Source organism: Bombus pyrosoma, linkage group LG6, assembly GCF_014825855.1.
Source record: "Bombus pyrosoma isolate SC7728 linkage group LG6, ASM1482585v1, whole genome shotgun sequence".
Classification (NCBI taxonomy): Eukaryota; Metazoa; Arthropoda; class Insecta; order Hymenoptera; family Apidae; genus Bombus; species Bombus pyrosoma.
In genome coordinates this window covers 15,462,653-15,480,451 of record NC_057775.1, presented here as the reverse complement: position 1 = coordinate 15,480,451, position 17,799 = coordinate 15,462,653, and the positions used below count along the sequence as shown (strand labels likewise).

At 36.1% G+C, this 17,799-nt stretch overlaps 3 protein-coding genes across 13 annotated transcripts in view; 1 reads left to right on the top strand and 2 right to left on the bottom strand.

Moving 5' to 3' along the window:
- Window positions 1-125: 125 nt before the first annotated feature.
- Window positions 126-6,054, bottom strand: LOC122568331 (neither inactivation nor afterpotential protein G). Its single transcript, XM_043727962.1, has 9 exons — window positions 5,782-6,054; window positions 4,845-5,047; window positions 4,080-4,439; window positions 3,344-3,517; window positions 3,070-3,223; window positions 2,863-2,984; window positions 2,182-2,365; window positions 1,866-2,088; window positions 126-318 (listed from the first exon to the last, which is right to left on the bottom strand). Exons 1-9 carry the CDS (start codon window positions 5,900-5,902, stop codon window positions 183-185), a joined length of 1,677 nt encoding a protein of 558 aa, XP_043583897.1. The 5' UTR covers window positions 5,903-6,054; the 3' UTR covers window positions 126-182.
- Window positions 5,942-10,510, top strand: LOC122568334 (coiled-coil domain-containing protein 43). Of its 6 annotated transcripts, none has more exons than XM_043727972.1 (5): window positions 5,942-6,071; window positions 7,310-8,563; window positions 8,685-9,048; window positions 9,354-9,742; window positions 9,820-10,510. In XM_043727972.1, the coding sequence occupies exons 3-5, from the start codon at window positions 8,884-8,886 to the stop codon at window positions 9,890-9,892; spliced, it is 627 nt and encodes a 208-aa protein (XP_043583907.1). In that variant the 5' UTR covers window positions 5,942-6,071; window positions 7,310-8,563; window positions 8,685-8,883; the 3' UTR covers window positions 9,893-10,510. The 6 variants fall into 6 exon arrangements, with proteins under 6 accessions (XP_043583907.1, XP_043583910.1, XP_043583908.1 ...); XM_043727973.1 differs by lacking the exon at window positions 5,942-6,071 and adding an exon at window positions 7,066-7,235; XM_043727971.1 differs by lacking the exon at window positions 5,942-6,071 and having other exon boundaries at window positions 7,066-7,744; window positions 7,898-8,563.
- Window positions 10,511-10,591: 81 nt separating this feature from the next.
- The window catches only part of LOC122568329 (probable serine/threonine-protein kinase dyrk2), a 270,663-nt gene continuing 263,455 nt past the window's right edge, over window positions 10,592-17,799 (bottom strand). For all 6 annotated transcript variants that reach the window (XM_043727957.1, XM_043727955.1, XM_043727960.1 and 3 more), the window contains 2 exons: window positions 16,949-17,400; window positions 10,592-13,344 (listed from right to left, as the gene is read on the bottom strand). In XM_043727957.1, the coding sequence (XP_043583892.1) occupies window positions 13,259-13,344; window positions 16,949-17,400 (538 nt within the window). In that variant the 3' untranslated portion in view covers window positions 10,592-13,258. The remainder of the gene's footprint in view (window positions 13,345-16,948; window positions 17,401-17,799) is intronic.

Genomic DNA, 17,799 nt, shown 5'->3' with positions numbered 1-17,799 from the left:
CAGTTGAAATCATCGATAATATGTACAATAATATACTATATCGTTATATACTATAAGAATAACAGAATAATATTCTGTATATCGTAAGCTATAAGTTCAGGCTTTAATTAATCACATTCAACTTATTCTTATGGATGATATATTTATTTGTCATTTTAACGCAATATAATAAATACATTTTACTAATTGAATGTGCGACCGAGAATTAAATCGCTTGCTCGTTCCGCAATGGCAATTACGACGGAATTTGGATTACCGGAAATGGGAGACGGTAATATACTGGCATCGACTACTCTCAGTTTTTTCACACCTCTCACTCTGCAACAGAAAGATTTACGCTCACCTAAATCTATTCCCCAAATCACGATATTGTTATTAACGAATCAAATAATTCACAGATCAATGATCTTTGTCTTTCGTATAAAACATTATATATATATGTCGGGTTCACATTATGACCAGGGTTAGGGTTAGAGGCGTGAAACGAATCTTCGATGTGATTAGACATTGGCACGAGATCATCGGGTTCGTGAAGCGATGCCTTCGTTCAGAGGATGAGGAAAATTGACGTTGCTTGGAAATTGGTCAATTTCCACGTCGATGGTTAGAAAAGAATGCTAGCCGTCCTTGAGGAAAAATTGCTAATGGGGAGCGTCGTTCGAGAGAAAGTAGGTTTTCCCTATCTTCCCGTAGTTGGGACAAAGACTGTTTTTCTGTTTGAAGGACATTTAGTTAACTAAATCTTAAGATTTACAACGGGTCCTCAGGCTAGCTGAACATGCACTGCGGGAACGCATCGACATCTGGCGACCATCTTACCCGAAGAACAGGGTCTTTGTTAAACAAACGTTCATCTCTTGACCGCGGCTACGTTGGCGACTGGTTGTCGCCTCGAGCCCAAGCTCACTGTCACGAATCTCAAATAAGTACAATCGGGTTGAATGGCAATTGTTTAATTACGGCTATGGTAGAATCTAGATTACAATATTACGGGATTTTCCTAAAGTTCCAAAGGAAGGCTCCGGTGTTCCTTCATCTCCGACATATATATGTCGAATTATCATTAGAATTTTGTGTCGAATTATCATTAGAATTTTGGGTACGTATCAATTCTTCATTTGGATTTACCATTGTTTAACTCAACTGAATTATATTACACTAAATTATATAACACGTGTAGATATGACTTTTACAAGGTTTAACAATAAATAAGTTTAACGAACGCTTTAACAATATTCTTGGGTTCAAACGAATCCACGGTCAACGGAAAACTCTTTGTACAATAGATTATATTTTCCCTGTATCGCAAATAACGTTGGCTGTGTCGCTCGGTAACTTTTAGACTGACCACCCAATATCAGTAAACTCTCCAAGGAGATCACAATAGAAGACTGCCTGAATCTCATTTGTCAATTACATATTGATTAGGAATATCAACAAAATTCCAGGCGCCGTTGCTAGGCAGTCCTGCATAGAGTCGACATTGCACCTGGCTGGGACATGTCCGTTAATACAGCGTGTCCCTCAATATCGGTACTTCTTCTGTCAGGTTAAAACGTTCATCCCGTGACCGTGGCTACGTTCAGCGACCAGTTGTGTTACCTCGAGCCCAAGTATTCCAAAAGAAAAGCTCGATGTCCCTACATCTCCGACATATATATATGTACATATATTGTATATATATCCAATACGATATTTCAAATCTGCTTAAAAGAATTGTTATAAAAATTCAAATGTATTGTAAGAAAGCAAATAACAAAATTACTACTTTTTGGACTCTGCTTTCACTTAAAAAATTATCGTACGTTATAAAAATAGAAAATTACCAATTTAGTATGCTCGAAAACGAAGCTCAACTTTCTTACCGTAATTTCTCATCGACGACTGCACGATCATCGGTGCCCATCCTGCAGGAGCCACACACGTGATAACTGGTGAGAGCACCGACTCTCAACACGCATTCCGTGTATTCGATATCCCGGTAGTCTTGTGGCAAATGTCGACACTCTTCTAAATCGGGATGATGAACGTTCGCGCCATACTCACGAAACTTGGGCGTCTCGAGCGTCTGAAGAGCGAAGTTTACGGCTGGAAAATTCGCTTTCATCATGCAAAGTGCGATGGAAAAAGAAAGACACGGTAAAGAAAGATGATGTATCGCGATAAAAAAGATTTGCGTACCTCCGTGAGTGCATAGAACGTCGTCGTAGTGCTGAAGGTAAGCAGGGTCGATTTTTGGGTGATGGCGAATATTGTTAGACCTCAGTGAAATGCTACCACGGCTTTTTGGTTGTAAACAGTATGATAGAAATAGGAATCCTTCGCGACTGTTGTTGTCGTAGGATGGATACATCGACTTGTAAGGCTACGTATATCATTTAGTTAGAATCATGAAGAAGAGAGTATGGTTTTTATAGAATAAAATCTTCCACGCTACTCTGAACGAAATATCTTTCAATTCAATCAAATTGTAACAATTCACAGAATTTTGCATTATGTTTGGATATTTACGATTTTATTCAGATAACCTTTTTCAATAGGTCGAATCGTAGAAAACGATTTCAAATATTCATAAACTTGCTTTAGTTATTCAAATTCTTATAAAAAATCATACACGAACATTTGAGAATTTTATTAGCACTCTAATGAGATACGACCGTTATGATTACATTGGTAAAATTTCACCGATTATGTTATAACAAATTATAAAATATATAGGAAGTAATAACAAATGATAATTTGTTAAAAAATTGATTTCAAAACAATCCTCTTCGAACGACAGTAAATGCCAAGCGACGTAGGATGTGCATGAAATAAACGCACAGATGTCGAATTAGAAATTTAGTATGGCGTTCTGCTTACCTCTATTTTGTAATTAGACAAACTCCTTAATATGTTTTCATCGGTAGAACCCATACCAAAAAGCATAACTCCGCTATCATTGGCACGACCCACCGCCATTATACCATTAGTCGCGTACCATCCTTAAAAGTAACAAAAAAAAAAAAATTAAAATTTCAGACAATATATCGTAAAACTTGAAAGAACAACGTTAAGATAATTTGATACCTCTTCCAAAGACGAAATAATTGAGTACCTCAGGAAGCGTTTGTAACTTGTACAGAGTTATGCTTACTCTTGCCTGTAGATTAACATAAAGCGGAAGAAGAAGATGGTCGAACAGATTTTTGCCCACTTCCGGAACATTGCTCACCACTGGTATCTAAAAATATCTTTACTGTCTGATTGCACGTAACCACATTCGTAGGAAATATTCGTACAAAATGATTACGATATCACATTTCGAAGATTTAGTTTGGAAAAAGATCGAATGATTCATTACCTGAAATTTGTCAAGCTCTTCGGCTGACCCGATTCCCGAAAGCAAAAGCAATTGAGGGCTATTGATAACACCAGCACAAAGGATCACCTCTTTTCTCGCAGCGATATTTCCCACCGATCCATCTTTGTAAATCACCTTGATCCCATCTGCGTTCAAATTCTCTTTGAAAAGTATCTGGAAATTTACGAACGATGTATTCGAATGTTTGATTCACACGTTGATATATTTTATCATCGAGAATGATCTTCGGGAAATTATTTAAGTTTAATTCTTGTTAAAAATCACCAGGTTCCATCGTTTTATATTATATTTTTACTCTGTTGTGTTTAATAATCGTATACAAATACGATATAGATCGAATATTAAATTCAAATTTAACCTTCGCAACCAATTAAACTGTACAGATCTAAAACCTACAGTGGTTACAAAAGGTGCTTCTAGACCATCGTATTCATTATAGAATTTATTTGCTGATAAATCAAGCTCAGATATATTAAATTTCATATCGTTCGATGTTACATTAAAACAATTCTAATATTATGAACGATAATGAAGCCTGGTAGCTGGTAAAAATATTGAGAAATAAGATTTTTGCAAAGATACCTTCTATAATCACCGTATAATAAAATACCTGTAATAGTCTATAATAAAAATCTTAGAAATGAAATTTAGGTAAACGCAGTTCCATCGTACGATGCTTTTAAAAGAAAAGACAGAAGAAGAAATAAAATCTCACTTTGGAAACCAACGTGTTTATCAAAATATGCAAGTTCTTTCTATTCCAGGCATTTTGCAAATGCGCGTTAAACGTGCTCCAGCGGGAACCTCTTTTCGTCGTGTACATCCCCTTTTGAAGAGTCACATTATTCAACTTCAACGATTCTTCCGCCATGAGAAAAGCTTGCGCCAGATATTCTTCCTCCGGGCTGGACATTACGTTCATGATATCGGACACCTTTTTAAAGTACGGAAGTAGATCGGCGTGTGACCATCCTCTGGGCCAGGCTTTGTAATCTTCCGGCTTTCCGAAGGAGTGAACCAAGTGATTTATCTGGCCGCTGCCGCCCAACCCTTTACCTCTTGGTATCTTTTGTATCTACGATAAAATCCAATCTTTTTCAATCAATCGAACTTGATTCTACGTGGACTTTAAACGGTACATTCTATAAAATCAAGTTTGCTCGTAACGAATGAAATATTTTTTAAGAATTAAGAATTATTAAGACAAATTTTGTTAATTTTAAATCTATCCAGCTATATACCGAGGAAAATTTATAGAATTAAAACGATTCTATTCCCGAAAAATATCGTTTATTTCGGGTTTCGTTTCAACTTTACCAGCCTCCTATTCTTTTCCAAATGTATTGCAAAATATGAGTGCACGTTGCATTGTTTCACATTTTTCAATGGCAATTAAAATATTAATTTTTTAACCGATTCAAGATGTTATAATCATCATGTTATAATCAAGGTGATCTAAAAATGTTCAATTTTCGTTTACGTGATTCCAAAATCCTTTCGAAGAGAACCTTTGCGGTTCCGTGGAATAGGACCAGTCGACGTCAGTCTTTTGCATAATTGGTGACAAAATTGGAACGGACGATATCCATCCGAAATGTCCTCCTGCCTCGACCAACAAAACCGACACGTTCGAAATTTCGGAAAGCCGTGATGCCAGCACGCATCCTGCTGTTCCAGCACCAACTTCGTAAGTAAAAATTAAATTATTAATATATCATCATTCTTGCTGTAAATGAGGAAGAAAAGTTACAATGTTACCATGGAAAATATACGTGTACTCTACATATGAATGTCAAATTACATATGTAGTATAATAGAAATATAATTCTGTTAGAAATTTGTAAACACCAATGTTCCATTATATTTATGAACTTAAAGAAAATATTAGTTTTATGTTAAGATTAATATTTTGTAATATGCGATAAAAGGAAGTCATTATATGTAGTAAATGCAAATTAATTATTCAAACTTTATACAATCTTACTTTTAAAAACAATATATTGCATGGATTCTATCTCATTACATAATACCTACGGTATTAAAATGAATTAATATACCACGTTTCTCAATGTTGCCCCTTGCATCATTTTACACTTCTTTATCGACTTAAAACATCAATTTAACATCATTTAAATCTTCGCAATTATATTAATTATATTAATTATATCCATATACAGCCGCAATCACAATACTAGATTGCATCATGAAAATTTGTTTCGTAATTCAATTTACCATGTTACCTTCAGTTACACGCTAAAGTCAATTCACATCGATCATGCGTCTACATTGATCGATTAAAAGCCCGGATCAAGAAATTAATTAGTTACATTCCGTGTATCCGCTTCCTTCGGATAAAAGTTAAAACTCGAACGGTATCGCAGTCACCGACATTGTCCGGTGAAAAATCTACCACTTACCGATTATGTAATCGTAATGCGTATTAGGGAGCTCGATAATGCTGGTTGGACCGTTGAAATAACAGTGATACAGTAATGACGCGAATAAGACGAGGGTCGAGATTAGCACGTAGTTCCACATCGTTGTTAAGATATTCACGGTCCGTTCGCGATCAGTGTCACTGACAGTACTGTGATGGGCTAACAACGATCGGGCTGCACAGTAATTCCAATATTAAATTAGCATTTCCGTTCGCAATCGATACCCGCTTATAGTAACCAAACTGGACTGTCACAACAGAAACATAATGGTAACGAAATGTGAATTGCCGTCTAAATAGAACTACGTACTTATAATAGAAATAAGAGAATTTAGAGGCGATTAGTATGAATAGATGCAATGTGAATAGCTCCGTATTATTACTTGAATATCGATAATTGCCTGATATTTGGCTGAACTTCGTTTTGGCATAGACCGAATTTCTATCCTCTTTTCGTAACGTGTGATTTTTGATGAGTGGAATTCAAACTAATACTAGTTTCAAAGTGTTAAAAAGATCGTTATTTTAAATATCGTGCGAGTGTAAAGTTTATGGATATTGTACAGATTTTATGTGCATTGTCAGGAAGTCAATTAGCGAAATGAGATGATATTGATTTGCGTTAAGTTTAACTTAATATTATTAAGAAACACGTTGCCGTCAAATGAAATTGACGCTCTGCGATAGACTGGATACGTAGGAGAGGTCGGTATCGTGATTACGACTTTACCAACTAAGGTCCAATAATTTATTTTCATTTGTGCGTCTTGAAATGCATTTTTAAATAGTAGAATTTAGATTATACGAGGAAAAGAAACTATGAATATTTAAAGATCGCGAGTTTACTTTTATGGATATTTTATCGTATGCTGTTATCTGGCAGCCAGAAGTCGAAATATAATATAGGGAAAGGTACTCAATAGATATATTATCGTGCATCGGTAATCCATTTATTTGTGATGATATGTTATTAGATGGTCATTGAAATTTTTTAAATATTCTTTTAAGATATTACAACTATAGACAAAGTATGTATAATATATAACATAAAATAAGATAAAATATATCGTATGTATAATATTGTATGTATGAAGACAAGGAAAGACGCGGAGGGTCTAGCTGGATCTAAATGTTATAAAAAATATACGCTGCCATTTGAAAGTCTCAAAAACCGGCTGATCTTCGGCAGAACTGGAAGGCTGAGTGCATCTACTTATCTTTTCTAATCATCTCTTTGGCAAGTATTTACTATTAGTTGAACGGCTAGTCTGTCGCAATCAAGAAGCATCTCGCGTCGATCAACAATTTACCATAGCAAATTAGTCGAGTGCCGTATCGGACCGAGTGCGAATCGCTCGTACGGAACAAACGTGTGGTCAAATGTCCGTCTTAATTCTACGCAAATATAAACAAACGACAGGCGAGAAAGTCACAGTTGCGCGCGTTTCCTCGTAACGTCAAATAAAACAAAACAGGAAATAAGACTAGAACGAACGAATACTTTGCAGATAATCGGAAAATATGGCTCATATTGGAGAATATAAGGAAGCTTTGGCACCAAGTGGAGTGGAACACGTAACAACAAATACAAGAAAGTGTTCGCAAATGAAATGTGTGCCGTTTTAAGCTAGAGGTTAAGAACGAAGAAAGAAAACAGCTTTAAAAAACGAAGATAATCCCGTGTTCATTTTGACGATAAAAATGTCATTTCGAGGACAAATGTCAACTAGAAAAAAGGATCGTGTTGTGCCATAATCAAGTCGAAAGTCACATTATCTCTTGAAATGTCAACGATCCAAAAATATGAAAGTTTAGTTTTAGTAATTTCTGTTTTAATAATTGTTTATTTAGTTTATTTAATAATTTCTTAGTTTTAGTAATTACAAAATTGTACACCCGGAAACTGGATTAATTTACACGAAGAAATAAGTTGAAAATGCAGAGTAACGTTCTTTTCTTTCATTTTCGAATAAATAGTTCGAGTGATAAGTAGATAATTTTTGTTACGTCTATATACACATATGTATATACAAACAAATAATATACACGTATGCACATATATATGCACAAAATATCAGAACGTTTTTCTTTGTTAGACTTTCATTCTCAATATGCGGAACAGTTTTGGAAGAACAGAATCATTTCAACAATCGACAAGAAGCTTTCAGAGAATTGAAAATATTAAATTAGAAGACTGTTACTTGTGTGCATTGAGCATAATGAGTGTTGCATGCAATGTAGCAGTACTATACGTCATTTATCATTTATATCGCCATATTTATTATGAAATGGATTTAGAATTGGAAATTACATGTGGAGAACTCTCGGACATACACTTTTGTTACGGTGCAGCTGGCTGCAATAGCATTAAAGCGAAATGTTTATACGAAGCAAAATATCCCATTAGGACTATACCCAGCACAAAGATATTTTGCAAAATAGTACAACGATCGCAGGATACAGGTACATTAAAACCTGCGAAATCTGGCAGAGGAGTTCAGCACGACGATCCGGATCTAGAAGATAGGATACTGTATTCAAGAAAATTTCAGGTTAACTACGAAGATTGTTGCTGCTGAAAAATGTGGCAGTAATAGCATAATATATTGAAGGAAAAAGATCTAAATACATAGCTTTCGAAAAGTTCAGTAATTAAAAATAGAAAATTTTCTCAGAAGAAAAAGCTTTTGCAAATGGATCTTGTCACTTGTTCCACGTTTCGTTCACAGACACCAGACCCCTTCCTTTTAAAAATTGAGAAGGTTTGAAATTGTTTAGATTGCTTAGAATAAAAAAAGTAACTTATTTATACTATTATTACATTCGTTATAAAAATAAACGAAATTGTGTGCTTATTTTTTAAATGACGTTTTTTGTTAACAGTACAGTATCGGAGACGAGACTCGATGATAGTGCAACGTTGACCACAAAACGCTTTTATTCCTAGTGTCCATTTTTTTGGCAGAATGTCATCCATAAGTTAATACTTATGCGATATCCCTACTTATTTCTGTTAGAAACGCTTTGAACTGGTTTAGCCGTGTTGCCAACTGAAGGACTTGGAAAAGTGAAACAGCCGAACATGGCGGTCGCAACGAATTCTTTCGATACTTGGCTCAGCAAAAAGTTACAAGCTCTAAACACTGACGAAGGTGTATTTGGATCATACATCAAAGGAATCTTAGAAGGTGATGAGACGGAGGATGAGAAGACCGAAGCCCTTGAAGTCATACTCGCGGGCATAACGGTGAGGGGCACACGGATTGTGAGGTTAGAATATGCTTGCTGTTCGTAGCCGTGTATTAGCCGGTCAAAAATAACAACAGGATTATTATTATTTTCTTCCTTGTTAAATCGCATGTGTTTCGTCGAATTCGACACACTGTACATTTCTTTTCCATGCATGATTGCTTGAATATGATTGAGATATTCGCTACATTCTTTAACATTCTAATAATTCGATGATATGCAATGAGCAATTAAGTGACGTTACACGAGTAATACTCTTCATTTGTAAGATAGAAATATTTCTACATCTAGTTTATGTTTCAGGACGATAACATTAGCAAACTTGTGACTGAAATCTTAAAAGCTTGGGCTGAGTGTCTACCTGTTGAAGAAGTTAGTGCTTCAAAAGTACCAGTAGAAGATGTGGATGTTAGATTAGCAAGAATGTTGGAATCTCAGTCTCTTCCAACTACGACACAAAGAAGTTACACAGAAGAGGAGAGGAGAATAAGAGAAGCTATTCTTGCGCAGTACAGTCAAATGTCAGAAGAAGAGAACAGCGAAGGAGATGGAGAAGAGGATGGTGCAGGTGGTGGAGACTGTGGAATCGAAAAGAATACAAATACAGCTGCTATAATACAACAGGAGAGAGAAAAGAGGGAAAAAGCTAAGTTGGAGAGTCAAAGGAAAAAAGAGAAAGACAAAGAAGATCGGTATGTTTTCGATAAATTGCCCTTTCTATATAAAACTATAATATATTATTATTAATAAATATGTTGCCCTTATTTAGAGAGAAACAGAAACAGTTAAGGGAAGAGAAGAAGGAGAAACGAAAAACACAAAAAGGAGAACGGAGAAGGTAGCATTGGGACAAGAGAATATTAAATTATACTTCCGAATTTGAAATAATCAAATGCAAATCGACGTACATAAATATCTATGTTTATTCTTGTGCATGCAATGTTCTTCAGCAGTTACTTAAATTATTTAATAATTCTTTACTAGAAATTTGTGTGTGTAGAATGCATATCCTAAAAGACCATGATATGAGACAAGTATCAAAATATACGAGTTTTGCAAAAAATGTTAATTCTATGTAATAATGTTAACTATATCATATGTATATGTATGTAAAACATTGCATCCTGTGCCTTCTGTCTGTTGAAAATTTCTGTAAAATGATGTAATCTTCTTTAAAATGATTTTGTACACATTCTTTTTTATTTTCTTCTGTGAAATTCGAACTGATCGTATTCTCTATCATCTGTATTTATACCGCTTTAAGTCAATTTTCCAACATCAACGTGGAACTATATTATAATCAATGTAAAACAGTGATAATCCGAATACAGATAAATGATTTGTACTTATGCTTAGTAGTGTATATATATATACATATATATGTTCCTTTTTCTCATTATATAAATTATGTATTTAAGACTAATGCATTAAATAAACCATTTAAACATTCATTCAAACTATATCCGAATAAATTAGACGATTACAATTATTGCCCTGCACTTTACAAACTTTTCGATAATGGGATAATAAAAATAACTCAGTTTTATGTTTGTATTTTTTATTAGTATATATTTACACACAAGATATCGTGTCGAAACCGAGTCATCTTGGTATTGCATTAATAATGAAAGACAAACGCAGTAAGATAAAAACAAACGAACAAATGATACAAAAGATGATGATGCTTCAGTATTGTATCGTTACATATACTAATGTCATTATCATAATCATTTTTTTTTTATTATTAGCAATTCTTCTCTTCGTTCACTATAATTAAGTTGGGCAGAAATTGACAAACTCACACTTGCACAGTATAACAAGATCTTTCCTGCTGTTCAGTGTCGAGTTACAATTATTACAGATCATCGTTATCAATTCCTGCTCTCTCACTCTCATTCTCTCTCTTCCTCTCATTTCCTCCTATATTTCATCTATTCTCTGTGAATATCCTTTCCCCCTCCCGATATTATATTTCGTTTTTCTTTCTTATTTTGCAAAATTCATCTCGTTACACGTCGAATCAGAATTCTCGCACATATATTTATGTATATACGTTTAATTGGTATAACAACCGAGAAGTAATATACGCTAATACATCGGCTAAAGATCACGATTGGAATTTACGCTATATCAATCTTTGTTTCAAACATGCGAAAAATTTGTGTCTCGTTACCAAAGATATATTTATTATTACATTTTGTACATGCTTTTACTTCGAGGAATATGTTCTATGTTATAACCACATGAAATCTAATCATATGAAGAGAACTCGACAATGACGGAAACATACGGCGCAATGCGGAGGAAATTTACAAATCCCGTTGTAGTCTCTCTTTCGATCGGCAACAGCGCACAGAATCCTCAAGAACAATGGTACAGATTTCGATGAAAAAGAGAACAATAAACTCGCTATCTGAAGTTCCATACACGCTTAACTACGAGAATTTGACACCAACACAAAATTTGTTATTAATGATTGTCCTATTGGGATACACTGAGTAAGAACAATAAATCGTCACAACGATAAATTTCATGAATTAATTGAACGACCAGAAAGGGAGGGGGAAAAGGGACGGTCGCGGCGATGGCGGTGATCTCGCCATATATGCACACAATAACTATCTAATTGAATAGATCTAATCACGTCGTTAATTCGATAATTAGTTACACGCTGATCCTAACAGACATACGCTAAGAGCATTCCACGCTGAAGCCTGAAAGAGAGTCTTCCCTTTTTATTCTCTAGTAAGAGTTTAGACCTTTTTAGACCATCCCCCACCTTTTTTTTTTTTCTTCTAACACATTTTCGGACTAGAAAGCGACTGCCTTGTATGTCCACATCATTCCGGCTATCAGAAACCTGAATGACAAGATGATTCTTTCCCAATCCAATCGAATTTGACATAAGAAATTCCATTTTAGAGAATAATACATCGATTGATTATTCAAGCTCAAACACCTCTTTGTCTTATATCTTCCTTTCCTTCTTTCCTTTTTTTTCCATTTTCTTATTTATCTTCTTACCTCTTTTTATCTCTAAAGGAAGTATATTTTAATGTTTTTTGTTTACTTTTGTTTACGCTTTTTAGGCATATCTCGCCTCACGTGACACGCGTACGAGCGCGCATGTCTTCAACGTGAGACGATCAGTTTTTACATAGATTAGTCGATTCTAACGCATGTAATTTGATCCCACTGTATACAATATAGTGAACACAACTAAAAACTCAGGGACTGTACAATCGACGTGAACGACTCTGTAAGAACGAAGAAACACGTCGAAAGATAGAAATACTTATGAAATCGATCTCATGTTTTTCGTAGTTGCAGATTTGTCGCGTCAAATGCCATTCGATTAAATCGTTTATCTTAGAAACCGATACGACATGGATGATGTTTTGGCATGCTTCTCGATCGAATGATTGGTAACTGTTTATTTAAGCACTTAATTCTTTTGCTTCTACTGCACATTGGACACTGAACGTACGTTTTTGCGCGTGAAATAGCGGCAGTCATGCCGTGCAATTATATTCATCGGACACGTGTATGCATTCACCGCACTCGATAAACGATGTTCGATGAAACATGTTCGATAAATTCATAAATTTATTTCATCGAACATAGACGATCGGATGTCATCGTTGTAACATGTAGAAGACTCGAAGAATGATTATCATCGAAAAAGATATTCTTTTCTTATGAATTGAAAATCTGACAAACGATTTAATCGACGCAATAGTAGACGATCGAACAGTGCCAGGGGGAAGAGTAAAGGGGAATAGAGGACTCCACGTACTGGAGCTACGTTGTTTGAACGGTCTTCTCTATTTATTTTCTAAATGGATATCTTATATTTAACTCGTTTTTTTCGCTTCCACGTGGGTTACTTAACACGTAAAATTGTATATGTATATATGTATATGCGATAATGTAACGCATTCTCGCTGGACTCATTCTCTCCGTAACACGTAACTTCCTGTTTCTTTTTCTTTTCTTGCATCTCTGTGCTTTCTTTCTTTTTCTTTTTTCGTTCGTTCTCACGCACATATGCATACGGACGCACACGCGTTATTTTTTTTCTTTTCTCTAATGTTAGTTATTATACACAATTTATTTCTTGTTTTGCTATAAATCTGTCTGTGTGTTTGTCCCGTGTGTGTGTCTGAACGTATGTGTGCTGTGTAAATGTGGCTTAGATACTACGGTCGTTAAATGTTGGACTCGCTGCTCTGACTATAGTCGAATAAAGTGCTTCTGTGGGCAGCTCTCTCTCTTTTTCTCGTTCCGGTGACGCCTGCGAATTTAGAACCGTTCGTTACGCACTTTGAATCAACCAATTCGATTTTTAGATTTACAAACCCGCGAGATATTTAAAATATATTCTCCACATGGTAAACGTGTTAAAAAATTAACGCTATCTTACATATCGGCTATTAAGTAACGCGAGTTCGTCTTTTGTTTTTATAGGATAAGGTATGTAAAAAATATTTGAATATCTTTCTCAATTTTTCCGAACGAATTTTAAAACTTTCAATTGTATCCTAATATACTACTATAACAAACTTATAATTCAAGTCTGTCCCAGGATTTCTACCTTTGAATCAATCTGATTTGATCAACTTCCTAAGAATTCCAGTTCTCTTCTAATACAGAATAAAAGATATCCACACATGTTCCGAATACCTTATCCTACATTCTTCTCTTTAGCATCTTCCATAATATATCTATTTATCTGTCATATAATGTAAGTTGTCTTCCATTACGCCATGCCCAAGATTTTGTCTCAAACAAACCAAACGAATGATTAGGAAAGATGCGTTTAATTAAAAACGTTAATCAGAGGTATTTGAACGAGTCAGTCATAGTTTTAAAATCATAATGTCCAAACACGCAAAAGTCAGAAGAAACATGCAGTTTAAAAACGGAACACAGCTGCTGTGCTGCGGTCAAGTTGCATCTTCCTCCTTACACTCTTTAGGATGCAAGAAAAACGTGAGAAAGATAAGAAAAATGCATTACAGGCTGTGATCGTTTAATCGACAAAAGTGGATAGGTACTTATACGATAAAAATGTATCTTGTTATTATTATAAATGATCGAAGTTGATGTCTTTAAATAAAATTCTAAGAGAAGTGACGCTGTTTATTACTTCAGTCTTTGTTGTTATGCGAATATACGTTCTTTTCCCTGCCATCCTGTATATGCGTTTCAATATTTTCGCACACGGCTTTGACTGTCGGAATCATCATAAGCCTCTCGAGGCTCAGCGACGAAATGCTCGAAGACAACTTACGCTTACATTCTTATAAGAAGCGATTTTTGTTATCTAATTATATTACCAGTCGAAACGCAAAAAATAACGCTCGGCAAAATATGTGTCGAAGATTACTAATAATGAACAATTACAAGTATACGGATAACGCTAATGATATTTATCGTAACTACGAGTATATCTTTTTCCTCGTTTAGTTGAACTTTCATTGTGATTTTTTGAACACCGAGCGGAAACACTGTTTCTTCTTCTCTTCCCGCGCGCGCGCGCGCGCGTGTACGTTATGTGTGTGTACGTGTATGTGTCGAGGCAATGTATATTACACGATACAGAGGTTTATTTCCCTTCAAATCCTTCGCATTTACGCTAAAAGATAACACGAATCTTCGATCTTAATCTTTAATAGTCGATCAATGAGCGAAGAGATGCGATTTCTAAAAAGATTGGCTAACTTAACAGTGAAAATACAATGAGAAATAGCGAGAAGTTGAGGCGGTTAATAGAACAAAAAAAAAGAACACGATGCTGATACCTCGTTTGGGACGAGAAATCATACCGTAATATACTAGTAACTATGATCAAAAATTATGCGAAGGACAATGTGGTGAAGAAATTTCATGCGACTCTTTTCTAAAACATACCTTGTATTGTAGGAAAATCAAAGTACGAAAAGAAAGAATGAAAGTTAAAGAAGAAGCGAATGCGTGCTGTGAATTGTTGGGTTTTGAAGGCTTAATTATGTCTGTACAATCCTTATAGTAATAACAATAATAATAATTAATAATAATAATGATAATAATAATAATAATGTTATCTTTCTATGTTACTATTCATTGAATAACTTCGTTAATATCATAATTATGTAATCTTGCGATAATAGCGAGAGCAATAAATCAATATTAAGAAAATAATGATTAATAGTAAAGAATGAAAAAAGATAATCATTAATTATAGCGATCATTTACTTCTTAATATCAGAGATCTACGTAAAAGACAGTGGTAGATTAATATCACAATAAGACTACTCAGGCCTCGTTGAAACTGGGGCACATGTTTCATTTCCAGGAGTTTCGCCTCTTTCTTTCTCTCTTTCTCTCTCGCTCTCTCTTTCTCTCTCACACACGCACTCTCTCCCTTTCTCACCGAGGTTTGCCTTGACGTTTCATTATTAATCGGTACGACCCTGTTGTCACGGGGTTTCAGACGACTCAGGTTCTACTTATCTTCTTTCTTTTTTTTCTTTTAAACTTCTTTCTCCACGTTTTAACCGCGATTCGATGCTGCATAATGCTCGATGAGAAAATTTCGTGTTGCGCGGTAATCTCGTTGTTAAAAACGCATTCACCCTCTTCTCGCTGCGTTCCTCATACATATTTCTTCGTATACATACTGTATACATATGTATATATTTATATATAGTAATTATAACATTAATTTGCGCTCGTCGATTGCGAATCGAATTTTTCTTACAATGTTACTAATCGCGACGATCGTTTGCGCCTATAGAATTATATATATGCTTTTTTTTATATGCATCATTTGAAACACAGCAGCAACTGTGCGAATGAGAGGCGCGTCGTTCATGTTGATAGTCTCTCTCTCTCCCTCTCGATGAACGACGCGCCGATGTGATCGTTATCGTTGGAAAAAGTGTGCACACGGCAAACGATCCTCTCTTGCTCGACTCGCGGTTTGCAAAAAAAGAGAAAAAAAAATAGAAAAATAAAAATAAGAAACACGTATCGTCTCGGCTACAGTAGCAAAATTCTCGCTAAACACTTTGAGGATAAGGGATGAACGTTTTGGATAGGGAGTGAGGAAACGAAACTCTACTTCCGATCGACTTCTACGATATTAGTGCACGCGCGTCGTTTACGATATTACCTGAGTGACGTTGGGGCCGCTGGGATCAGATTTCATTTCTTCTCTTTTTTTTTTCTTTAATTTCTTTTTTTTTTTTTTGTCAGTCGCGACTGAACGAACCGAAACGACCGCGTTCTCGGTTTCTACTATAATTAAAAATCATGCTGCTCGTTGTTCGCATCGCGCGCGCGCTTCGTCGTATTGTTTTGGCCTCATGCACGTCGATATAACGCCGAGAGACTAGCGAGAAATCACTAGACCAGTCTTTTGGCATCGATAACGATCCGGGGCCAGATCCACAGCCAGCCAATTCTACGTGCCTCGATGTCATGTATCATTCCCATGGGTTTCTTTTCTCTCACTCTTCGAGTACACCGGATATCGAAACTCGCTACTCGTGAATTATCCATCTTCACAAGAGTGCCATCATCGTAATTGATAAATTCATGAATTGTGGATTATTTTGGTCTTAACCGGTCGTACGAACGACCGTGCGTTTGTGTATGTGTATGTGGCTTGCTTTTTATTGTCGTGACCAAATCAGCCATCCAACCTGTTATTTGTTTCAACTAACAAAAAAAGTGACCAACATACGCCTGTCATTTTCTTACAATAATTAGTGTATAAAACAATCTTTTCATATATCATCATCTCGGTGTATGTCGGAGAGCGAGTGTTGTTCGATCGCAACACGGTACGCGCGAAAGCATCTAGAAGTGGGTAGCGCAAAACCGATTTCACAATATCGGCGGTAAAAACGTACCGGAATCGTCGAGGTTTGGATCCAGACTCGCGACGATATCGCCGGTCGAAGCGTGCCTCGAGGTAGTGGTCTGCGTGCTACTCGCGAGCGCGTGGCTGCTCGCGCTTCCGTTCAGCTTGCTTTTCACTACGAGACCTGCGTTGTCGGTGGTTTCGGTCGTACTGATCCTCTGCACGTACTTACGTCCCTTGCACAGACGATACATTGGGTACGGAGGATCCTCGACGGTGGTCGCCCGTTGCCTCGGCGCGCTTACCGTTACGCTCACCGTCTGAGCGTGGGCGGACTGCGACGAGGTTTCCATGCTCGTTGTGTTCGCATTCGCATTCGTGTTCGCGTTTACCGTCGACGCGGCTATCGTCGACGTCGAGGAGCCGACGTGAAAGGAAGAAGAGTTCAACCACTCGTGTCGCATTGCCTCGTCGGGGGTCATGCGCTTCTTTGGATCCCACCTGTCGGAAAAGAGGAATACACTTTCGTTAGAAACGTTTCTCTGCAGCGCGATGACGATGTTTGAACGGGCTAATAACCGTGCTTTATGTGTCTTTCAAGCCAGATGACTTCGTGTCGATTCTTTGGAATAGGATCTGTTATTTTTAATCTTAAGGGAGCCAACTGTATTACAAGTCTTATCCCATAAATAACGCGAATGTTCTTTTGTGTTCAATAAAATGCTTTATTTCATTTGGAGATTCATTTTTTAATTCCTCGTTTAATATATTTTCTCGCTTTCTTATTAACTGTTTAGAGTAATCGCATCACCTGCGAGATAGCGGTTAAACGTCCCCATTTTATATTGGAGAAGAAATTATAAATTACGTATAATTACTATACTAATAATATAAATTACT

Coding starts and splice junctions, on each gene's coding strand:
- LOC122568331 (XM_043727962.1), bottom strand. CDS start 5,902: ATGTGGAACTACGTGCTAATCTCGACCCTCGTCTTATTCGCGTCATTA. Junction 2,985..3,069: donor TTATTTCGTCTTTGGAAGAG/GTATCAAATTAT, acceptor GTTACTTTTAAG/GATGGTACGCGACTAATGGT. Junction 2,366..2,862: donor TGTCTAATTACAAAATAGAG/GTAAGCAGAACG, acceptor TGATATACGTAG/CCTTACAAGTCGATGTATCC.
- LOC122568334 (XM_043727972.1), top strand. CDS start 8,884: ATGGCGGTCGCAACGAATTCTTTCGATACTTGGCTCAGCAAAAAGTTA. Junction 9,049..9,353: donor TCATACTCGCGGGCATAACG/GTGAGGGGCACA, acceptor TTTATGTTTCAG/GACGATAACATTAGCAAACT. Junction 9,743..9,819: donor GAGAAAGACAAAGAAGATCG/GTATGTTTTCGA, acceptor GCCCTTATTTAG/AGAGAAACAGAAACAGTTAA.